We start from the raw sequence: 25,459 nt of genomic DNA, 5'->3' as shown, positions 1-25,459 counted from the left end.
TAAAAATTTTGATTTTAACATTTTTTTTTGAGAATGTCATATAGCCAAATGTGAAAAATATATATTTTTTTTTCAAAATTGTCGCTCTTTCATAAAAAATAACATAGGTGATCAAATACCACCAAAAGAAAGCTCTATTTGTGTGAAAAAAGGACGTAATTTTTATATGGGTACAGAATCGCTCGACCGCACAATTGTCTGTTAAAGTAACAGTGCCGAATCGCAAAATAGGGCCTGATCATTAAGGGGGCAAATCCTTTTGGTCTTAAGTGGTTAAAAGAGTTAGAAGTGGTAATGTAACAGCAGAAGCTGTAAGCTCACACCTGTCCCTGATTTGTTTTCAACCCACAGCCCTCCCAAAGAAAGTATGAAAATAGCGACTTTCCCAGGGTCACTATTTGCATAACCATAGGCATGCCCCAATCCCCCATTGTCCATCTCCATCAAAGTGACATGGCCCACAAAGCAGTGTATAAAAATAAGTACATGTTAAAATGATCAGAATCATATAATAAATTGAGTTAAGGAATTCTGGAGTGGCATTAGAGGAAAAGGTAAAAAGTGGATTTTTAGAGTCTTAGGTTTTGTATTTGAGCCATACTATGTAGAAGGAAAGGCAAACAACAACAGCTGAAAGTGCAATAACAAGAGGATCGTGCAGGTTGCTCTCCCTGGGCTTTTCTTCTTCTTGATTTGCCTTGCTGTCACTTGTTTCCCTGGTTTCTGAGGTATTCATTGTTCTCTGTTCCGGCTCATTGTTTCCAGACAGGAGGTCCACTGATGGGTCTTCATTGAACTTAAGTCTGTAGTAACTCAAGTCGTTAGAAAGCTCAAAGCTGTTCTCTTCTGGCTCTTGTCTGTTTGGTTCCCTGCTATGCACAGACCCAGAAGCTCCTCTAGGACCTTCATTTTCCTCTGGCCTCTTTTTGGGAGTGCTGCCTGAGCTTGCATTCCTAGGTGTGCTTGTTTTTAGCACGTCATGTGGCGTGGGACTTCCCTTTCTGGCCCTTGCGTCAGGTGATTGGGAAGAATTTGAATACTGGGAACCCCCATTGCTCGATTCATCAACACTTATCTCAAGTTCAGGCACCCTTGATAATGGAGAGACCTCGTCAGTTTCTCTTGTGACATCTACAAAACCGGCAACAGACTGCAGCACTCCTGGTTTGTCGACATTTGTTGGTCTACATGATGAGGGCTGCACACTCTGCAAATGAATCACACAATTACATGAGCAGATCTTAACATTACAAAAGCCAGTTAAACCACATCTGTGCTTACATGTAACAAAGGTTTGTCAAACTTTGATGAATACAAGAAAAAAAGGCGCAACTGTTCAGAACATGACAATAACCCAAACACTGTTCAGGGCATGGGATGACAGGAATGTGTGTAAAGATACACCAAAACATAGTCCCGCATCTACTGTGGCTACTGCCAAAAGACCGCCCCGCGATCCTGTGTCCCACCCTGTCCCTGTCTCTGGGGATATGGGACCGACTGGCGAAACGACACGGTTTCAGGTCTCCTCATGCCCCATTGGCGCCCCTACTGGGCAATCCACGGTTTCCCCCGGGCTTCTGTCCCCTAGCCTTCACTTGGTGGACCAATAAGGGTCTTCTTCGTCTAGCAGACTTATGTGATAGTAGGGGTATTCTCTCCAGAACTGTAATGAAGGACAAATACTCTCTCCCGGAAGGGGAGTTGTACCGTTATACTCAAAGCTCTCACTATATTTCCTCTCGGAAGAGCCTCAGCGATATAACTACCTCAACTCCTCTAGAGTACCTTTGTACCAATATTGATAGACAGAAGGGATTTATCTCTACAATATATGCAGTGTTACATGATGATGATGTTAAATTACCATATATGGTCCGATGGGAGGCAGACCTGGGGGGAGGAGATGGAAAGGGTGGAATGGAACCAGTTGGCGGTATTGAACTCAAAATCCCTAATCAATACCTCTCTGATAGAGGCCAATTATAAGGTTCTTCTGAGATGGTACATGGTCCCTGTCAGGCTGGCAGCGGCGGTCCGAGAGGCCTCTCCCTTGTGCTTCCGGGGCTGCGGTCAGTCTGGCACGGTCATGCATATCTGGTGGACCTGCCCCAAGGTCCGCAGATTCTGGATCCGAGTATACAATTTCATATATTCTCTTACTGGTGTTAACCTGCCTAAATCCTCTATCCAAGCACTTTTGAGCTTAACTATGGCCCCGAAACACACTAAACGTTTGGTTGCTCTCATCTTTACAGCAGCCAAGATCACCATAGCTCGCTCATGGCGATCCCCAGTGATATTACTAGAACTGCTCAAAGCTAAATTAACCTGGATCATGGTGAACGAGCGAATGGTGGCGATCCTCCAGGACAAATTACCCCTATTTGAGAAAACCTGGGAACCCTGGATGAGGTATCTGGCGGGACCCCAGTAGCATGAGAGGCTCTCATGGTAAGCTCCTCTGGGAGCTGCCCTCCACGGCTAGATGGTTTCTTGTGGCAGACCTGGACACCACCCTCCCCTTGTCCCCATCCCTTACTCTTTCTCTCTACTTCCTCTATTTTCTTTCTTCCTCCCCGGACTTTCTTATTTTCTCTTTCTACTTTTCCTTTTCTTTTCTGTACCTCCGTGGATCTACACTTTCACGGATGCGGTCCCCTTGGGACCCCGTTGGGTTGGACAGTGCCGCCTGGAGCGGCCTTGCTATGCACTATAGTTCTGTCTTCTGATGCAATACTGAGACTACATGGCTATCCTGGGGCCGGGGGTTGGTGATGGGTGGGGGTCTGGACAGCCGCCCCCCTCCATTCGGCGCAGTGTGTTCCCCTGCGGGGCGCCGAGAGGGGGCGGGTCCGGGCCTGGCCCGGACCACCCGGTCGGGGACGTAGCAGACAATGTATCACCTAGAACTGTTGACTATTATTATGCATCCCTTCGGGGACGGTATCACTAGTTCTGTTTTCTAAGTTGTACCTATGTATTTCACAACGGAAGTCTTCTACACTGTTTTATTGTGTACTCTTTTCCTTTGCATTTAAACCAATAAAAACTTATTGAAAGCAAAACATAGTCCAGTATTTCATAGTCCATACATCTAAGGGCAACCATCCACTTTGTAGAATACATAATTAGAGAAATAGACAGGCTAAAATAATGGGATTTTTGACTTACCATAAAAATCCATTTCTCTGATGTTCATTGACGGATACAGCTCCTGGTATTCATAACCATTGGATTATACTGTCGCCTACAGGAGTAGGACACAAGGCAGAAAAGAATTATGGCTACACCCATGGGCAGTCCCTGGGGATATACTCTCTCTCTCTGCTATAGCAACTCAGTTTTGTTACAAGCAGTGTCAGGAGAATAACACCACCACAGAGGGGTGGGTGCTGTGTCTGTCAATGAACATCAGAGAAATGGATTTTACGGTAAGTCAAAAATCCCATTTTCTCTTTCATTCGTTGACAGACACAACTCCTGGTATTCATAACCATTGGGACATCCCAAAGCAGTGTTAAACATGAGGGGTGGGAACAACCAAAAATTTACTAAGGATAAAACATTGGCCAACCAGGCAACAGTGAACTTCTGAAAATTCAGAATACAGCCAAGCTCCCGCAGAGTTCATATTGTAATCTCCAGGATTTCCACCAGAGCAGAGGGAGACTCCGCTCGCAGAAGGAAATAGTCAAAGTAACCCAGTACCCTGATACACCATTCGCATAGCAAAGCTAACACCAGGGCTAACACTTTTGTGAAGACCCAAGGAGCAGAGGCGAGACCAAAGGGTAACGCCACAAACTGATAATGCTCCTCTCCCACAGCAAAGCGGAAAAAAAGCTGGTGACTGGCACATATTGGAATGTGAAGTTAGGCTATCGATAGGAGGCGAGGAAATATCCCTGACGCAGGGATGCCACCACCATTCGAACAGACTCCATTCTGAACTTCTGTACCCACACAAAGCAGTTGAGCGCCTTGAGGTCCAGGATTGGATGCACTTTGCCTTCCTTCCTGGGGACTGTGAACAGGTTTGAGTAAAAACCCTGAAAACGTTCCGAAGTCGGAACCAGGACAAATACCCCTTGAAGGAACAGGTCTCGTACCGCCCGAAACAGGCCCTGTAAGCGGTCTGGGGACAGGCACAAGTTGGAAGGAAAAAACCTTGCCGGGGCACAAGAGCGAAACCCGATCTTGTAGCCGGACCGAATGACTTAGTGGACCCACTTGTCTTGCACTAGGGGAAGTCCACGGGTGTAACGCTTCTGCGTTTCTTATATGGTGTGGATTTTCAGCTGCAGAAATAGTTCCACATCAGTAGTCATGTAAGAGATATGCTGAGATACCATTCCCAACCTCAATGACTCATCATGTGTGGAAGGTCTTATTTCAGCCAGTAAATACACACAATTAGCAAGCTGGTTCCTAGTGTGATTTTATGTATGTGGTAACACAATGATGAGGGTTTGAGGGATAGGTTGAGTGAAGGTGGTAGGTGATAGACACTTGAAGGTGAGACAGTAGCAGATGGATGCAGGAAGGTTTAGCAGTCATGTATGGTAGCAGATGACAGAGTAGCAGGTGGACATACAAGAGTGATCAACCCAGTGCAGGAAAGTAGCAGTAGCCTCAAGAGCTAGCAATCTAGTTATGCAGATGTGATAAACAGTCTTTACTATGCAGAGCTAGATAGTGTAAGCTTAGTATAAGTTTATAGAGAATTCCCCTGCGGGGTACTTAGCACTATTAGCGATACAGCCGAAGGGTGGTTCAGGAGAGGCGGATGATCCAGTAGCGGGATACAGGGATCAGCGCAGCGAGGTTCCGTCAGCGAGGTGAGCTTGCAAGCATGGAAGCTTCAAGCAAGGTTAGCATCCAGGTACGGGTGTTTGAACGAACACATGTGAGTGAGAACCGGCGCTTTAAATAGCCATCTAGTCCGGCGCTGGGTGATGACAGCTCCAGTCTTAAAGGTGTATGCGCACCTTTCCAAAAGTAAATGGTGGGGCGCATACACTTGTGGAAAGTGTAATTTAGGGTACCAAAGGTACCGGAACATTACAACGGGTCCGTAAACCAGCAAAGACATCCCCCTACCCCCGATATGGGTGAGGGCACACCTTCATGCTGAAGGAGCCTTGTCCACGGTTCTGGAGAAGCCCAATCTTGGCTTGCCAGACCAGGTTAGTTTGGATCCTCCTCAAGAGGCCCTAAAAGGCTTTGAGCCCTTGTCAGTCGACCCTGAGGGACAAAAAAAAAAAAACTTTTGGGAGGTGAGAAGGAAGACCCACGTTCACAACGAGGTTCCTTGCCCTTAGTAGCCTGAGGAAGAAAAGTACCATTCCCCTCAGTGAGATCTTTAATGATGTCATCCAGGGTAGCTCCATAACAAGTCACTAAAAGGTGGAACACAACATTCAGTAAATGTATGGCTATAGAAAACTGTCAGATTGCAAGCATGCTATTGGAGTTGTTGGAGATTAGGGATATACAGTACTTTAGGAGACAATTATGAAATGGAGACAAATTACATGAGACTGATCGAGATCACTAGGGCTTCTATATAACTTCTGTCACAATTGTGCATCGAACAGCTCCCTTAAAATATCAAAATTTAGAGGAAAGAAAAAAAAAAAAAAAGGGGACAGAGCTAAAAAGACAGCACTGCAAAAATGTAAGATAGTATTTAAGCACTATTAGAAGCCAGTTTAAAAAAAAAAAAAAAATACTTTTCTCACTGGCCTTAATAAACACCAAAATTAAGACTAATGGGACCCCAAGAGCGGCACAACAAGTGCCAAAAGGGCCACAGGTGGCCCATTGGTCGCAAGTTGGGCACCAGGGCTCTAAAGTGATAAAAAAGCTGGTGAAAAAATCTCCTAGTGCCCACCTAAAACCTCAAATTCTAATTCTGGGTAGGGTATGCTTTTAGGATTGCAGCAAGGATAGGCTTAATATTTCACTATAGAATAAGGGGACCATATTTTTCAAATAAAATCCGGGACATATTTTTTTTCTTGGCAAATGGCACAGGACTGCATAATACACAGAGCGCTGGGTAAAGAACTGCACAATACACAGAGCACTGGGTTCAGGACTGCATAATACACAGAGTGCTGGGCACAGAACTGCATAATACACAGAGTGCTGGGCTCAGGACTACATAATACACAGAGCACTGGGTACAGGACTACATAATACACAGATCGCTGGGTACAGGACTACATAATACACAGAGCGCTGTGTTCAGGACTAAATACACAGAGCGCTGGGCACAGGACTACATAATACACAGAGTGCTGGGCACAGTACTGCATAATACACAGGAGGGTGTTAGGCATAGAGTGCAGGGTTCAGAGGACACTTCTGCCCCCAAATCCATAGCTCACCCCTGCACCCTTCTCTCAAAGATTATTTCTGTAGCCACCTCCTGGCCCTTCCCCCACAACTGCTAAACTCTCCATCTCTCCATGCAGCTGCATCAGCTGACCCTTGCTCACCCACTGCCCTCCTGCCCTCACCTATGTACAAACTTACTCCCCCCCCCCCCATCTGCTCACCTCAGCCCCCCACACATTACATTTTTGGCTCTGCCTCTCCTCCACTGAACAGCAGCAGGAGCGTCAGAGAGATCGCCCAGCGATTTCCGAGCCACCAGGCTTTTCCTCAGTCAGCATGGGATTCCCTGCATACATTAATTCGCCCCTGAATCCATGGACAAACTTTGTCCGGGGGACAGTGTCCTCAGTCCGGGGACTGTCCCCGGAAACCAGGGACATCTGGTCACCCTACTATAGAAGGGCGTAGGTCCTTTTTTTCTAATATAGGTTTGTATATAGAAAGAAAAGAGATATTAGCAGAATGGTCTCTTACCGATTCATATGTAGGCTGCTGCCTGTGCTGGTGTCCCACTCCAGCATTAGCTCCAGACTCCGAACCCGACACGGACGGACGCTGGGATGGAGCGCTTGTCACCTTTATCACAATATGTTTAAAGTTATTACAGTATTACAGTAGAAAATAAAGTTAAAAGTCCAAATGCAGTGAGAACTCTTTTACTCCAATTTTGGATACAGTGGAAAAGGTTTTGGGAAAGTTCTGCGGTCTGCGACTACACTGGAGATATTTTCCATTAATTGTAATCTTATTGCTACCAGGACATGGATTGTGGGGTGTCACTAAGGGCTCGATCACCCCAGCCCCATTCGGCTGTATTGCCCAACACAGTCCCAAAGCATATTAAGAGCAATTAGCCTTATGTCCTTTTTCTTCTGTTCACACCAATGTGCCACATTGGTATACACTTTAAAAAAAAAAATTAGGATGTGTTTCATTTTTGCACATCACATTTCATGTTAAATGAAGTATGAAGTCAACGTTTAAAAAAAAAAAAAAATTGAAACACTGCGATGGGTATATGCACAACATAAGCCAGCATGTGCATTTTGTGCACCTTAACGTGAGCCCTCTGGTGTGAATTAGCCCTAAAACAGCAAGGTACAGACAGACCTACTCATCGGACAGAGGTTCAAACTCTTCCCATTTCCAATAAACAAAAGTGTTTTTGTTGCTCTCTCTATCCTTAAATTTGGAAAGCTATCCCAGCAGCTTTGATAAATGGCGTCAGTAGGGTTGGGTGTCACCTGGTGCAGTAAAACATGATGTCACCCTTCCACCCATGGGGGATGACACTATGTTTTACCGCACCGCCACGCCGCTCCACAGACCCCCCCCCCCCCCCCACCACCCAACCTGCCGGAGTGCTCTGTCCTGCCACTGCTTAGTGACAGCAGGACAGAGCAGTAGACACTGGGCAGGCTGGTGCATCAGGCTGTATCCTGTCTAGCTGGCCAAAGTGCACTGTCGAGCTCTGGGAAGGCTAGTTTTAAGCTGGCAGCACAAAGTCATGGTGTGCTCCCAAACCAGCCCTTGTAAATGATGCGATCGGTGCCAGCGTGCCAATCTGTGCACTGTCACGAATGGGATGGTGTCAGCCGGGTGCGGTTCACATGCCCATAGCAACGCCACTGACTTGGACTCGGTAATATCTCAAAAGTCACTTTTAATATATTGAAATCTGCCGCTTCGATGAAAAAATATCTGAAGATCCTACTTTAGGCACCTCCTGTTATTGGATGACAACCCTTTGTCTCTGTCTCCCAATTCTGCGCCTCCATTGTCATCACATGTGCTTCTGATGAACATTACAAGTATCCATTTTAAAGTGGACCTTACCCTAAAGTATATGTCATGTTGCCCTGCATCCTCCCGCCTTCCCTCTCTTACAATTGGACATCATTTTTCGAATTGTTGCCATTTAATTGCACTGTAAAAAAGCACTTTAGGATTTCTCGCATAGTAGTTGAGAATGACGTTTTTGTGCCCCATTTCAGGCATGCAAATGCACAGATATGCTGCAGAGCTTCAGGTCCTGAGTGAGCTCTATGGCAAACCTGTGCATGTTCGGGTTTCCCCAAGCATCTGTGCTTCCATGGGGTTTCTCGCGCATATGCAAAGACAGCTAAAAGGGTGGTCCCAGGACCCAAACCTGCACCATCTTTGCGCATGCACGGAAAATCACCTGCGCGTGCACAGATGTGCCGAAGGACCCAAAAGGTGGGCAGAGTCCTTCAGCATAAAGTATTTGTGCACTTGCCATAATGGTGGTGCCAAGAGGGACTGATGTTTTTCTTTAACAGACATCACTGGTGGGCTGCAAAGAAGATGCACAAGATCATAAAAACGGAAAATTTATATCAAATACTTACCGTAATTTTCCTTTCCTGATGGACTCCATGGCAGCATACGTATCGGGGGTTTGGCCCCGCCTCCAAACCTACCCATAGGACCTCACTCCCATAAATCTTTGCTCCTGTTCAGCACACGTGTTCTGTAACTATCCTCCACAGAAATCCGGGAGGGAACTCCTGCTGCCATGGAGTCCATCAGGAAAGGAAAATTACGGTAAGTATTTGATATAAATTTTCCGTTTTCCTGACAGACTCCATGGCAGCATACGTATCGGGAAATAACTCGCCGTACACACAGGGTGGGCAGGTGCTGAACAGAAAAGTTTAATGCATTTTGTCAAACAGACAGGACTTGCAAACCGAAATTCACAGAAGAAAGAGCCGCTGGCTCAACACAGTAATGGGATAAGAAAGTGTTAATAGAGGACCACGACGCTGCTCTGCAAATGACTTCAGGAGCCACATGTCTGGATACTGCCCAGGAGGTAGAGATGCTCCGCGTCGAATGAGCTGTAACTACTGCTGGAGGGGTCAAGCCCTTAGCCCTATAAGCCCACTGGATGGTCTGGATGATCCAAGAGGAAATGGATCTCGTCGAGGCTCTTGAACCTTTGTTTTTTCCATAGAAGGTAACGAAGAGATGTTCTGATTTTCTGAAAGAGGAAGTGGCATCTAAATATTTCTTAATACACACTCCAACATCCAGCGGATGAACCGAAGATTCTTCCTCTTCCTGTCTAAAGGTTGGTAATACTGTTTCTATGTTTTCATGGAAGACAGAAGTCCTTTTTGGTCTCGCATCCAGCATGGGGATGAGCACCACTCTGTCAGGAAAAAAGGTTAAGAAAGGCTCTTGTGTCCCAAAGGACCCAATTTCCGACACTCTCTTTGCTGAGGTTATAGCTACTAGAAACACTGTTATCAGTGTAAGCTCTCTTATGGTCAAGGAATCAGACATGTCCTGAATCTGACACGCCAGGAAATCCAGAACTAGTGGCAGATCCCACTTGGGAAACCTGGGTTTTCTCTGAGGTCTGATTCTCACTGCCCCTTGGAAGAACTGACGAATTAGGGCATGAGTGGCCCAGGAGATCCCTGTAAAAGCGGAAATAGCCGAGACCTGGACTCTGAGCGAACTCACTGATAGAGGCAAATCCAGTCCTGATTGGAGAAAGCTCAATACATCCTGGATCTTAATTGAAGATTGAGGATTAGGCCTTGTATTCAGTTGTGCAGAAAATTTTTCCCAAATTCTCTGATACACCCTGTTCGTTGAGCTTCTTCTAGCACTAAGTAATGTCGAGATTGCCGTTTCTGGACAGCCTAAAGCCTGTAACCTCCTCCTCTCAACATCCAGACCCTGAGATGTAAACGGTCTGGGCACGGATGGAGCACAGACCCCTGGGACAACAGATCCGGTCTGAAGGGTAGCGGAATTGGGTCTCGGACACTGAGTAGTGTCAGAAGGGGAAACCATGGCCTGTTCGGCCAGAAGGGAATCACCGCCACTACCTCCACTGGCTCCGACCTGAGTCTCCGAAGGAACTGCAACACAATCGGAATTGGTGGGAAGGCGTATGCCCTGTGGAATCTCCACTGATCCGAGAGTGCATCTATCCCTGATGCTTGTGGATCTCTGAATCTTGAGTAGTACTTCGGCAGTTTGTGATTGCAGGGGGAGGCGAAGAGGTCTACCTCTGGAGAAAACCCCAATGTTAGGATCCAGTTGAACATTTCCGTGTGAAGGGACCACTCGTTGTTGTCCAGATCCACTCTGGACAAGAAGTCTGCTTTGACATTCTGGACTCCTGGAACATAAACCGCTGAAAGATTCGAGAGATTTTTCTGTGCCCAGGACATAATCGGCTCCACTTCCCTCAATAGGGACCAGCTGCGTGTTCCCCCTTGTTTCCTGATGTATGCCACTGCTGAGGTGTTGTCCAGGCGCAGCATGACAGGTTGGTCTTTTGTCAGGTGAGCAAATGCTCGAAGAGCTTGGAATGCTGCTCGGAGTTCTAGTATGTTGGATACTATTCCTCGAGTGGAAAACTCCCACCTGCCCTGTGCCACCTCCGACAGACAGTGGGCACCCCAGCCTATGTTGCTGGCGTCCGAGGTAACCACTACCCACGGAGCTGGCTTCAGAGAGTGGCAGTTCAGCAGGTGGTCTCTGCATAACCACCAGGGGAGACTCGCTCTCATTGAAGGGGTTAAGAAGATGCGTTGATCCAGATGCCACGTATCCCATTGCTGAAGGAATCCCTTCTGAAAGGGTCTCATCCTCCACAGGGCCCACTTCACCATGGGGACTACTGCGACCATAGTCCCGATCACCTTCAGGCATTGACGTGCCTGAAGATGAGAGGATGAGAGGGCAAAGCGAATCCTGTCTCGAAGAGTCCCTATCTTTTCCTCTGGAAGAGAGATAGTCGCCTTCTCTGTATCGAACAGAGCGCCCAAGTAGATCAGGGACTGAGTTGGAATCAGGTGACTCTTCTCCTTGTTGAGTAACCAACCAAACTTCTGGAGAGTGGACACGACCTGCTCCAGATGAACTAATAGTTGATCTCTGTCTTGGGACAACAGGAGTAGATCGTCCAAATAGTGGTGAAGACGGATACCTTTCAATCTCAGTAGGGCTACCACGGCCAATAAGATTTTTGAAAAGGTCCGTGGAGATGTTGAGAGCCCGAATGGGAGACAGATAAACTGAAGATGTAATCCTCCCACTTCGAACCGGAGAAACCTTTGAAAATCTTCGTCCACAGGGACATGAAAGTAGGCGTCTTTCAAGTCGATGGACACCATCCAATCTGCCGGCTGGACTGACTGCTGTATGGACAACAGGGTCTCCATTTTGAACCTTTCTTTTTTTATGAATTTGTTCAAGAAGGTCAAATCTATTACTGGTCTCCATGATCCGTTCTTCTTTTGGACCAGAAAGAGCGGAGAATATATTCCTTGGCCTCGCTCGGACTCTGGAACGGAGATGACAGCCCCTTGAGCAATGAGAGCTTCGACGTAAGAAAACAAAATCTGACGCCTTTCTTCTAGGCATGGTATGGCAGTAGGCAGGAACCTTGAGCCTGGCCTCTCCTTGAAGACCCACTTGTGGCCTGAAGACACCGTCCTGACGGCCCAGGGGTCCTGAATCGAAGCCGCCCAGACATGTCGGAAGGAGCGTAGACGCGCACCCACCCGACATGTCTGAGCGGGCCCACCTTCAAAAGGACTTAGTGGGCTCACGGTCCCCCGAGGAGACGTTCTTTGTCGTCTTCCTGGAAGACGGTCTTGATCTCCAGTTCCGGTTGAACTCCCGACCAGGTCTATAAGAACGAGCTTCCCTGGCCCGGTCAGGCACAAATTTTCTGGTAGGCTGTCCTTTCTTGACGTTGAACTGGCGCCGATCCTGGGGAAGAAACCCAGACTTACCGCCTGTAGCCCGGGTTATGGCCTCGTCAAGTTTATTCCCAAAAAGGGAGGACCCCTCAAAGGGAATACGGCACCAAACTTGCTTTGATGCCGGATCCGCAACCCAAGGGCGGAGCCAAAGAGCTCTCTTAGCTGTGACCGAGGACAGCATAACTCTTGCCAATAGACGGATCAAGTCTATGGAAGCCTCCCCAAGGAACGACGCGCCCAGCCTAAGCTCCTGGATTGGAGCGCTTCTGGCCACCTCCTCCGAAACCGATCTGACCGATTCGTCTACCACATCAGCCCAAGACTCCATGGCTTTGGATAGAGCAGCCAAAGCCAGGACTGGTTTACAGGCCATACCTGCTGTAAGGTAGATTCTCTTCAAATCAGAGTCCATCCTTCGGTCCAACGGGTCTTTAAATGAGACCGTATCCTCTAATGGAAGGGTCACGTGCTTGACCAGTCTCATGACTGCTGCGTCAACTAGGGGAGGAGACTCAAGATGTTTCACGTCATCCTCTTTGAAGGGGTAAAGTTTAGCCATCTTGGATACTAAGGAATTCTTTCGTTCCACCTTTTTCCACTCCTCTAAGATGATTTCACCCAACTCTCCCAGGAAGGGAAAATTAACACGCTCCTTATTGAGCTGTTTAAAGTACTTCTTCTGCTTGGGAGGGGGAACAGCTGACTCTTCCCAATTTAAGGTCTCTCTGACCGCTTTAACCAGGGAAGGCACCAAGGAATATTCAAAGCCCAAGCAGGGATCTTCATCTTCAGAGTCGCTACCCGACAAGAGCATCGACTGATGGCTTGTGTGGGTCGACTCGAAATCTTCCTGTACCTGTATTGCTACAGGGGAAGGGCTTGGGGAAGCCGTTGCAGTGTCTTGAGAACGACTGACACCCAACTCTGCCAAAGAGTCCTTTACCACTCTCTTAACCAAAGCCTCAATGCGTTGATCAGAAGTATCCCTTTCTCCCGCAGCCTGGGAGAAACATCTGTCACAGAAAAGCTTCCTCTCCGGGACACTAGCGCCACAGCCTCTGCAACCTGCTTTGTCAGGTCTCTGTGCGTGGCTGGCTGAAGTGGACGCTTTATGATGATGTGAGCCCGAACGGGACTTTCCAGTAGAGTGCCGGTGGCGAGAGCTTGAGCGCCTTTCACTTCTTTGAGAAGAGTGCCTAGTCTCTGAACGAGGAGGGCTGTGAACAAGAGAAAAAACAGAAAAAACACAGACAGGAAGCTAGGAACACTTGAGTTCCTACCCCCACCCCCTATAACCCACAACCCCACCAAGAAGCCCCAAATACCTGTTAGGGGCGGGCTGACCACCGGAGGGCAAAGTAGCTTCCATTCTGATGCTGACCTACAAGAATGAGCCGGACAGCATGTCAGAAAAACCAGCAAAGCGGGGGGGGGGGGGGGGTTGCTCCCAAACTGGGGCCAGTACTCACCAGGAACCAAGGTTAGCAGGCAGAGCGGCAGCGCACAGCAAAAAGACCACAAAACGAACGATTTCCGTATGTGTAACACCCAATATCAGCAGTGTGTACAAACACAACACTGCTGACAGCTTTGGGGTTTAAATATGGCGCCTGGTGACGTCATCAGCGATCGCCACCGACGCCAGCTTACTGCGCATGCGCCGTGCTTACACGGCGCATGCGCGAGAACCAAGCCTCGATCCCGAGGCGCCGCACATGCGCAGTAGCGCGCACCGGAGGCCGGTCAGGAAGTGAATCGCTGACCGGCCCCGGACCACTAGCCACCAGGGAAGGCAGGAGAAAAACCAGGTAAGACATAACAGGCACAAGCAAGCAATATATAAACAAAATAGCTGCCATGGAGGACTTTGTACTCACGGACCGCAGATCACCAGGGATGGATGCACACACCGGACTTATCTCATTCTTAGGGTACCGGCCACCCGCAGCAGCTGGGCTTTTTGGCCAAGGCTGCATACATCTTCGCCCCTACTCCATACCCCGCAGCAGCTGGGGCTTATTGGAGAGCTCCATACCCGACTGGTAGAGCCATCCATCACCCGGAATCCATCTTCAGGTAGGATATCAGGTAATCCTTTGGAGGACAAAAAAAGAACACGTGTGCTGAACAGGAGCAAAGATTTATGGGAGTGAGGTCCTATGGGTAGGTTTGGAGGCGGGGCCAAACCCCCGATACGTATGCTGCCATGGAGTCTGTCAGGAAATATATTTAACAAGTAGGATCTACATCTCCTTAAAAAAACTATAACAAAACTTTAAATGTGGTATTAGCCATTTTGTAGTTCATGATTGCAGAACTGACAATGCTCTTACCGGATTTGGGACAGATTCCTTTGGGTGGGGTTGGCTAAAGGCATTTGCGGTATACTGCTGGCCTGGAGGAGGGTTAGAGGTAACCTGTGAATAAAACAAATCAAGTTATTTGTATACAGTAGTTATTTAATGATTGAAAAACCAAGTAGTATGAAGTAGAAGTAAAGGGCCTAAGAAAACGGGGAGAAGCACCGGGGAACATATAATGCATGGCACAGTTATGGCGCCTTGTAGAGGAAGGAAGTATTCAGAGGTTTGCAGTCTCTCTCATGTTCAATGTCTTACCTGTGAGTACCCAGGCACTTCTTTTTGCTGTGGCGCCCTCCAAGCTTTGGTCATTTCACCCATACTGCTACTAGGAGAGCTGGAGGGACTGGACGCATCACTTCGAACCACCTTATAGAAAGAGTAATGATGCCATTATCAATCGAGAGCTATGGCAAGCCACCTCTGTCCTCCTCCTGTTTGTTATGGAGCCTCCCTTCTTAGCACCATATTCATTTTTCACCATTCTGCTGTACTTATTTAATTACTTAATTTTTATTAGCACAAAAAAATACATAATGGCTTAAGGGTTTGTAAACCCTCTTTTTTTGTTTAAATAAAAACAACAAACATGTCATACTTACCTGCTCTGTGCAATGCTTTTACTGAGGTCCCCCCTGGCGGTCCAAGCCTCTCTTCTCCATTGGGTGCCCCTTGGGAAAGCCCATGCAGGCTCGCTTCCAAGTCCTGCTGCTGCGTCCATTGACTCAGACAGTGGGACTTGGCCCTGCCCCCCCCCGCTATTTTGACACAGCTTTTGATCGACAGCAGCGGGAGCCAATGGCTCCTGCTGATATCAATCTGTCCAATGAAGAAAGGGACAGTGGCTGGAGCCGATGCGCTTGTGCACATCCCTACATCCATACTAAGAAAGAAAAGGTAAGGTAGGTAAGAAAAAAGGATCTGGAGGAGGAGCTGCAGCACTGAAGGTTTTTCACCTTAACCACTTAAAGACCGCCCAGGCATCGCATACTAGCTCATTATGAAATACTTTCCTTAGAACGAGCCCCCGCCGTGCTGTCCGCTTACCTGTATGATGGGCGACATGTCCAGTCGCCCGTCTTCCGGGATCGCGGCATCCGGCCATCTGATTGGCCGGAGCCGCGGTGACGTCACTCCCGCGCGCGGGAGCCGATGATCACGGCACGGGGCTCTGAAGGAACGGCACCAGCGGCCGTTCCTTCAGAGCGCATGCGCCAGTGACATCACTGGCTGCATGTAAGGTAAATATCTCCTAAAACGGTGCATGTTTAGGAGATATTTACAGTACCTAGGCTATAGGTAAGCCTTATCATAGGCTTACCTATAGGTAAAAGTTGCAGAGAAGGGTTTACTTCCTCTTTAACACAGAAGAAAAGCTGCAGACAGCGTAAGCCTTCATCCTGGGGTAAGTAAGCTCTCTCCTGCCCCAGTATGTAATAAATGTAAGGGGGCTCTGATGTAAGGGGGGTCTGTGGGGGTCTCTGATGTAAGGGGTCTGTGGGGGGGGGGCTCTAATGTAAGGGGGGGGTCTGTGGGGGGTTCTCTGATGTAAGAGGGGTCTGTGGGGGGGGGGTCTCTGATGTAAGGGGGGGTCTGTTGGGGGTCTCTGATGTAAGGGGGGGCTCTGAGGGTCTCTGATGTAAGGGGGACTCTGTGGGAGTCTATGATGTAAAGGGGGCTCTGTGGGGGTCTCTGATGTAAGGGGAGCTCTGTGGGGGGGGGGTCTCTAATGTAAGGTGGGTCTGTAGTGATCTCTGATGTAAAGGGGGCTCTGTGGGGGGGGCTCTGTGATGTAAAGGGGGCTCTGATGTAAGCGGTGCTCTGTGGGGGTCTCTGATGTAAGGGGGGCTCTGAGGGGGTCTCTGATGTAAGGGGGGCTCTGAGGGGGTCTCTGATGTAAGGGGAGCACTGTGGGGGCTCTCTGATGTAAGGGGGCCTCTGAGGGTCTCTGATGTAAGGGGGGCTCTGTAAGGGTCTCTGATGTAAGAGGGTCTCTGATGTAAGGGGGGCTCTGTGAGGGTCTCTGATGTCAGGGGGGCTCTGTGTGGTGTCTCTGATGTAGGGAGGGCTCTGTGGGGGGTCTCTGATGTAAGGGAGGGCTCTCTGGGGGGTCTCTGATGTAAGGGAGGGCTCTGTGGGGGGTCTCTGATGTAAGGGAGGGCTCTGTGTGGGTCTCTGATGTAAGGGGGGGCTCCGTGGGGGGTCTACGATGTAAGGGGGGGCTCCGTGGGGGGTCTACGATGTAAGGGGGGGGCTCCGTGGGGGGGTCTACGATGTAAGGGGGGCTCTGTGGGGGAGTCTCTAATGTTAGGGGGGGTAAGTTATTAGTGAACATAAAAAAGTTCCAAGAAAAGTCCAATGAAGTGCCAAAAAGGTGCAAGAAAATGTGCAAAAAAGTGCAAATAAATATTTATGGTGACAAATCTTCGGAAGATGTGCACCAAAAAAGCACCCTATGTGCTGCTTCCACCAATCACCCCAAACTGACTCACCAGACCTAAATAAAAGCCTATGTATTTTATGGAATCACGCTATGTTGATTCATTTTTTGCACATTGTAGAGGTTATGAATATTTAATTATTATTTATCTAGTAGTGGTATATGATATGTATACTGTAGTAGCCATGCAGATTTAATTATTAATTTTGCACTGTGCACTTTTTACAACAGAAACAGATTTGGGTGATATATTTATATATCATTTTAGGTTAAATACTATTTTTGCGCTGATTTCTTCCCTGTTTTTATCTTGTTGCTGCACCCACTTGCAGTCAATTAGCAACAATTATACTCTTAAATAATTTTTCAATAGATACAGGCATGTTTAGGGATGCGAGAGGCGAGGATGGGGGGGGGGGGGATGCCACAGGATTAGCGCGCACAGGGCGCCTGAACACCTAAGGCCGGCCCTGATCTGACCGCCCGCCGCAGTTTTACTGCAGCAGGTCAGCTCTGTACCATGAAGCGACGCAAGTGTACATCGCTTTGCGGGACCGCTAGCAGGGGTGCACGCGTGCACCTATTTCCCACAGAGGAAGCCGATCAGCGGGTCTGGCGGCCACAATTGCCGCTGGGCACCCGCAATCGCTCCTCGTGGAGACAGAACGGTGGTCTACCATTGTATACACAGCAGACCTCTGTTCTGTCAACTATGAACACAGGGATCTTGTGTTCCTTTTATTTAGGAACACAAATCTCTGTGTTCATGCAGAAAGCCCCCCCCCCACAGTTAGAAAACACCCCCTAGGGACACATTTAACCCTTTGATTGCCTCTGATGTTAACCCCTTCCCTGTCAGTGTTATTAGTACAGTAACAATGCATATTATTAGCATTTGATTACTGTAGAAATGTCACTGGTCCCCAAAAGTGTCAAAAATGTCAGTTAGGTGTGCAATCTGTCCGCACAATGTCGCATTCCTGCTAAAAATCGCTGATCGCCGCCATTACCAGTAAAAAAATGAATACAATAGAAATGACATAAATCTTCCCCCTAGTTTTTAGATGCGGTAACTTTTGTGCAAACCAATCATACACTTATTGGGATTTTTTTTGTATGTAGCAGAATACAAATTGGCCAAAAATAAAGAAAAATTTTGATTTTTACATTTTTTTTTGATTGGGAATGTTTTATAGCAGAAAGTTATATATATATATATATATATATATATATATATATATATATATATATATATATATTGGGTTTTTTTTACAGAATTGTCACTTTTTTGGTTTATAGCACAAAACAAAAATACTAAATAAACAAACAAAAAATTAAAGAACTATTAGAAGCCAGTTCTTTTTTCACTGGCCCTAATAAACACCAAAATTAAGACTATTGGGACCCCAAGGGCCGCACAACAAGAGCCAAAAGGGCCATATGTGGCCCATTGGTCGCAAGTTGGGCACCAGGGCTCTGAAGTGATAAAAAAGCTGGTGCAAAAACCTCCTAGTGCCCACCTAGAACCTCAAATTCTAATTCTGGGTAGGGTATGCATTTAGTATTGCAGCAAGGATAGGCTTAATATTTCACTATAGAATAAGGGGACCATATTTTTCACATGAAATCCAGGGACATATTTTTTTTCTTGGCAAATGGCACAGGACTGCATAATACACAGAGCAATGGGCGTAGGACTGCATAATACACAGAGCGCTGGGCATATGACTGCATAATACACAGAGCGCTGGGCATAAGACTGCATAATACACAGAGCGCTAGGCACAGGAGTGCATAATACACAGAGCACTGGGTTCAGGACTACATAATACACAGAGCGCTGGGCACAGGACTAAATAATAAATAGCGCTGGGCACAGGACTACATAATAGAGTGCTGTGTTCAGGACTGCATAGCATACAGCGTTGGGTTCAGGACTACAAAATACACAGAGCGCTTTGCACAGGACTGCATAATACACAGAGCGCTGGGCACAGGACTACATAATATACAGGAGGGTGTTAGGCATAGAGTGCAGGGCTCAGAGGACACTTCTGCACCCAAATCCATAGCTCACCCCTGCACCCTTCTCCCACAGATTATTTCTGAAGCCACCTCCTGGCCCTTCCCCCACAACAGCTAAACTCTCCATCTCTCCATGCAGCTGCATCAGCTGACACTTGCTCCCCCACTGCCCTCACCTATGCACAAACTTACTCCCCCCCCCTCCCCCCATTTGCTCACCTCAGCCCCCCACAAATTAAATTTTTAATGCTGGTGTCCCACTCCAGCATTAGCTCTAGACTCTGAACTCAACACAGACGGACACTGGGATGGAGCGCTTGTCACCTTTATCAGAATATGTTTAAAGTTATTACAGTTATTACAGTAGAAAATAAAGTTAAAAGTCCAAATGCAGCGAGAACTCTTTTACTCCATGGGACAGTATTCACCGTCACTGGAAGTAAATAAACAGATAATTAATGGTTTGAATTGCTTCAGATGGGACAGTCATATTTGTCAGCAATATCTCCATATAGAAATATGAAGATTTATTCCCATTGCCATGAAATCTGTAAATCCTAAATAATGTGTGTATTACATATCCCTCAATGTCAGACAGGCTTTCCCTATTGTTTGTGGATTGGGATAATGTGTATTCCTGCTTCAATGTGAGAGAGACACACAGACTGTCACTGGCAGCCTTGTCCTATTGTTTGTTTGTGTATTGGGAGGGAATGTGGATTGTGCCGTCCCATTGTCTAATGTTAATGACCTCACATTGTTCTGTCCAGATGGCTAGATAATTTGTTTAGGTTAGGGGGGAGAGATTGTGCACACTGTATGGGAATGACAATTTTAAACCCTGTTTCTATTGGATTGTGAATGTCACGTCACGTTCTCCACAAGGTCCACCTGGGCGGTTACCTTGTGGGGGAAAACTGTGTAAAAGTCTGTTTCTTGTTCAATAAAGAGTTGTAGTTCACCCTCAATCTAGAGTCCTGTCTCTTATTGGGGGAATATGCTACAAGGGATTGCTATGGTCTTCCATACTCCCTTGGATAATCACTAAGCTCTTGTAAGAGCTTGTGTAAGCTTGTTCTGCTGCACTCTCTGGGGAAAGAGATTCACCCACAGGAACCTGGAGCCTTGTCGTAGGTCCAGGGTTGGTAGAGGCGGCGAGACCCGACCAAGCTGCGGAGGTTCGTGGGGTCTGAGGCGGATATGGTGTCTGGTGGAGTGCTTGGAGCCCTCGGGAAGCACTAGGTGCATCCGTCAGGGGTGCTGGTTGATCCGTTACACTCCAATTTTGGATACAGTGGAAAAGGTTTTGGGAGTTTTGCGGTCAGTGACTACACTGGAGATATTTTCCATAAATTGTAATCCTATTGCTACCAGGACATGGATTGTGGGGTGTCATTAAGTGCTCGATCACCCCAGCCCCATTCGGCTGTATTGCCCAACACAGTCCCAAAGCATATTAAGAGCAATTTGCCTTATGTCCTTTTTATCTTCTGTTCACACCAATGTGCCACATTGGTATACACTTTAGGATGCGTTTCATTTTTGCACATCACCTTTCATGTTAAATGAAGTATGAAGTCAACGTTAAAAAAAAAAAAAAATGGAAACAATGCGATGGGTATATGCACAACATAAGCCAGCATGTGCATTTTGTGCTCCTTAATGTGAGCCCTCTGGTGTGAATTAGCCCTAAAACAGCAAGGTACAGACAGACCTACTCATCGGACAGAGGTTCAAACTCTTCCCACTTCAAATAAACAAAAGTGTTTTTGTTGCTATCTCTGCCCTTAAATTTGGAAAGCTATCCCATCAGCTTTGATCAGTGGCGTCAGTAGGGTTGGGTGTCACCTGATGCAGTAAAACATGGTGTCACCCTTCCACCCATGGGGGATGACACTATGTTTTACCTCACCGCCACGCCGCTCCACAAGCCCCCCCCCCAAACCTGCCGCAGTGCTCTGTCCCGCCATTGCAGAGTGACAGCAGGACAGAGCAGTAGACTCTGGGCAGGCTGGTACAATCAGGCTGTATCCTGTCTCACCGGCCACAGTGCCCTGTAGAGCTCTGGGAAGGCTAGTTTCAAGCTGACAGTACACAGTCAGGGTGTGCTCCCAAACCAGCCCTTGTAAATGATGCGATCGGTGCCAGCGTGCCATTCTGTGCACTGTCACGATTGGGATGGTGTCAGCCGGGTGCGGTTCACACGCCCATAGCAACGCCACTGACTTGGTAATATTTCAAAAGGCATTTTTAATATTTTGAAATCTGCCGCTTAAATATCTGAAGATCCTAGTTTAGGCACTAGGATCCCTGTCCCTGTCTCCCAATTCTGCGCCTCCATTGTCATCACATGTGCTTCTGATGAACATTACAAGTATCCATTTTAAAGTGGACCTTACCCTAAAGTATATTTCATGTTGCCCTGCATCCTCCCGCATTCCCTCTCTTACAATTGGACATCATTTTTCAAATTGTTGCCATTTAATTGCACTGTAAAGAAGCACTTTAGGATTTCTCGCATAGTAGTTGAGAATGAGGTTTTTGTGCCCCATTTCAGGCATGCAAATACACAGATATGCTGCAGAGCTTCAGGTCCTGAGTGAGCTCTATGGCAAAACTGTGCATGTTTGGATTTCCCCAAGCATCTGTGCTTCCATGGCGTTTCTCGTGCATACGCAAAGACAGCTAAAAGGGTGGTCCCAGGACCCAAACCTGCACCATCTTTGCGTATGCATGGAAAATCACCTGCGCGTGCACAGATGTGCCGAAGGACCCAAAAGGTGGGCAGAGCCCTTCAGCATAAAGTATTTGTGCCCTTGCCATAATGGTGGTGCCAAGGGGGACTGGTGTTTTTTTCTTTAACAGACATCACTGGTGGGCTGCAAAGAAGATGCACAAGGTAAAAAAAAAAATATATATATATATATATATATATATATATATATATATATATATATATATATATATATATATATATATATAACAAGTAGGATCTACATCTCCTTAAAAAAAACTATAACAAAGCTATAATGTGGTATTGGCCATTTTGTAGTTAATGATTGCAGAACTGACAATGCTCTTACCGGATTTGGGACAGATTCCTTTGGGTGGGGTTGGCTAAAGGCATTTGAGGTATACTGCTGGCCTGGAGGAGGGTTAGAGGTAACCTGTGAATAAAACAAATCAAGGTATTTGTATACAGTAGTTATTTATTGATTGAAAAACCAAGTATTATGAAGCAGAAGTAAAAGGGCTAAGAAAACAGGGAGAAGCACCGGGGAACATATAATGCATGGCACAGTTATGGCGCCTTGTAGAGGAAGGAAGTATTCAGCGGTTTGCAGTCTCTCTCATGTTCAATGTCTTACCTGTGAGTACCCAGGCACTTCTCTTTGCTGTGGCGCCCTCCAAGCTTTGTTAATTTCACCCATACTGCTACTAGGAGAGCTGGAGGGACTGGACGCATCACTTCGAACCACCTTATAGAAAGAGTAATGATGCCATTATCAATCGAGAGCTATGGCAAGCCACCTCTGTCCTCCTCCTGTTTGTTATGGGGCCTCCCTTCTTAGCACCATATTCATTTTTCACCATTGTGCTGTACTTACTTAATTTTTATTTGCACAAAAAAATACATTATGGTTTAACTGGTTTTGTAAACCCTTGTTTTTTGTTTAAATAAAAACAACAAACATGTCATACTTACCTGCTCTGTGCAATGCTTTTACTGAGGTCCCCCCTGGCGGTCCAAGCCTCTCTTCTCCATTGGGTGCCCCTTGGGAAAGCCCATGCAGGCTCGCTTCCAAGTTCTGCTGATGCATCCATTGACACAGACAGCGGGACTTGGCCTTGCCCCCCCCCTATTGTGACACAGCTTTTGATCGACAGCAGCGGGAGCCAATGGCTCCTGCTGAAATCAATCTCTCCAATTAAGAAAGGGACAGTGGCTGGAGCCGCTGCGCTCGTGCACATCCCTAGATCGGATTGGGTTTAGGTAAGAAAAAGGGGGATCTGGAGGGGGAGCTGCAGCACTGAAGGTTTTTCACCTTAACCACTTAAAGACCGCCCGCCGCAGTTTTACTGCAGCAGGTTGGCTCTGTCTCATGAAACGACGCAACTGTACGTCACTTTGCGGGACCACTAGCAGGGGCGCACGCGTGCACCTATTCCCCACAGGGGAAACCTACCAGCAGGTCCGGCAGCCAATTGCCGCCGGGCACCCGCGATGGCTCCTCGTGGAGACAGAATGGTGGTCTACCATTGTATACACAGCAGACCACTGTTCTGTCAGTTATGAACACAGGGATCTTGTGTTCCTCTTATTTAGGAACACAAATCCCTGTGTTCATGCAGAAAGCCCACCCCCCCCCCCCACAGTTCGAAAACACCCCCTAGGGACACATTTAACCCTTTGATTGCCTCTGGTGTTAAACCCCTTCCCTACCAGTGTCATTAGTACAGTAACAGTGCATATTATTAGCATTGGATTACTGTAGAAATGTCACTGGTCCCCAAAAGTGTCAAAAATGTCAGTTAGGGGTCTGATCTGTCCACGTAATGTCGCATTCCTGCTAAAAATCGCTGATCGCCGCCATTACCAGTAAAAAAAATAAAAAATAAAATAGAAATTGCATAAATCTTTCCCCTAGTTTTAAGACGTGGTAACTTTTGCGCAAACCAATCAATATACACTTATTGGGATTTTTTTTGTATGTAGCAGAATACAAATTGGCCAAAAATAAAGAAAATTTTTGATTTTTACATTTATTTTTTTTATTGGAAAGGTTTTATAACAGAAAGTAATATATATATATATATATTTTTTTTTTTTTTTCCAGAATTGTCACTTTTTTGGTTTATAGCGCAAAAAATAAATAAATAAATAAATATCGCAGAGGTTATCAAATACCACCAAAAGAAAGCTTTATTCGTGGGGAAAAAAGGACATAAATTTTATTAGGATACAGCGTCGCATGACCGTACAATTGTCAGTTAGAATAACACAGTGCCGAATCGCAAAAAATGGCCATTAAGGGGGTAAATCCTTCCAGTCCAGAAGTGGTTAATGCATAGACTGGTGAAGGTGAAAAACCTTTAAGACTGTACCACCACTTTAATTTACCCTTGATGTTGAGGTAAGGGGGTAGAAACTGGTAGTTGAACTGCGTTTTTACTGCCCCCGCAGTAAAAGGTTTAATATGGTAACTGTGCATAAACAGTACCCTAAAGAAATATACCTTTTGTCCTGAATTCTTCCTAAAAATGCACTATCTGGTATGGTATAGGTACTCCTTTGCCTACAGGCTTAAAGCTGTATATCTGTATTGTGAGATCTAAGGCACTGCTTCGTCTGACTGCTAGTCCCAGGAGACCAGGATTGAGATTTGGTCACTATCCTTGCTGGAGGCTCTAAAATAAGGAAGTAAAGCCCTGCCTCTACCAAGATGGCCACTGCCACACCCATTACATCTACTGCCCATTGCAGTTAGTTATGGGGAAAGCTCAGCTGCAGGGAGACCATAGACCAGTGATAGCGAACCTTGGCACCCCAGTTGTTTTGGAACTACATTTCCCATGAGGCTCATGCACTCTGCAGTTTAGTTGAGCATCATGGGGAATGTATGTAGCACCCTCCTAGGTAGGTGCTAGGAAAGAGCATATATGTGGCCCTGTCTGCTTATCAGGGGGGCTGATCATTTAGTTAGGCTGTGACATGTTTCCAGTTGTGGTCTGTTGAGTCTGGGGAGTCTCCCCGCTGTATCCAATGAGGGTTTTTGTTGGACAGTGGAGGAAACCTGGCCAATAGCACACCAGGGCTTATATCTGTCTCAGTGGGCGGAGTTTGCCGCAATGCACTCTGGGATTGGGTATAAGCCTGAGGGGAGCATGTGACAGGGTGTCTTTGGTGGGAAGCAGAGTCCCAGGAGGAGGCTGATGGCTGTCTCTCCTCCTGTCAGAGGAAGCAAGGGTGTCCTGGGCGGTCGGCCTAGAGGCTGAACTGGGCTGCAGGAAGGATCCAGAGTGCTGTGGACCAAGTGGAGCTGCTGGGCAGAAGTTTCCTGGAAAAACAGTGTTGTGAATACTCAAAACTGCCCGGGGGTCTGCCTAGGAGAGGGGACCACTCCAGAAGGTCAAAGGGATTCAGGAGCCAGCTAGCCAGTAGTGGAGGCTTAGAAAGGGGGTGCCAGCGTCTAAGCCCTGAAGATTAGAGAGAGAAAAAGGGCGCCGGTGCGGACCCTGAAGTGTTCAGCAGTGCAGCAGTATGATTCAAGTAGCTACCTCAAGTCAGCGTTGATAGGCATTCAGCCAGCGTCAAGTCAGTGCCAAACAGCTATATTTAAGTGTCTCCGCCAAATTGTGCATAGTTTAGTTCCAGGAGTATCCCACTCGTCCCTTCTCCGATCCAAGTTACCAAATAAATACAAAAACCCAAAGATACTGGACTGGTCATTTTCTCAGTGCTCACACTTGGAGAA

General features: G+C 47.0%; 1 protein-coding gene across 2 annotated transcripts in view; it reads right to left on the bottom strand.

Annotated features, from left to right (window-relative positions):
* Window positions 1-279: 279 nt before the first annotated feature.
* Window positions 280-25,459, bottom strand: part of MAVS (mitochondrial antiviral signaling protein) — an 80,472-nt gene continuing 55,292 nt past the window's right edge. The window contains exons 6-10 of one of the 2 annotated variants that reach the window (XM_082243573.1): window positions 22,352-22,462; window positions 14,777-14,887; window positions 14,492-14,575; window positions 6,880-6,981; window positions 280-1,207 (exon numbers count right to left, since the gene is read on the bottom strand). In XM_082243573.1, coding sequence (XP_082099699.1) covers window positions 578-1,207; window positions 6,880-6,981; window positions 14,492-14,575; window positions 14,777-14,887; window positions 22,352-22,462 — 1,038 coding nt within the window. In that variant the 3' untranslated portion in view covers window positions 280-577. The remainder of the gene's footprint in view (window positions 1,208-6,879; window positions 6,982-14,491; window positions 14,576-14,776; window positions 14,888-22,351; window positions 22,463-25,459) is intronic. The other variant, XM_082243572.1, reaches the window with a different exon arrangement.

The sequence above is a fragment of the Pelophylax lessonae genome, assembly GCF_965119305.1.
Source record: "Pelophylax lessonae genome assembly, chromosome: 1".
Lineage (NCBI taxonomy): Eukaryota > Metazoa > Chordata > Amphibia > Anura > Ranidae > Pelophylax > Pelophylax lessonae.
The sequence above is the reverse complement of the archived record's forward strand: the minus strand, read 5'-3'. Positions and strand labels throughout refer to the sequence as shown.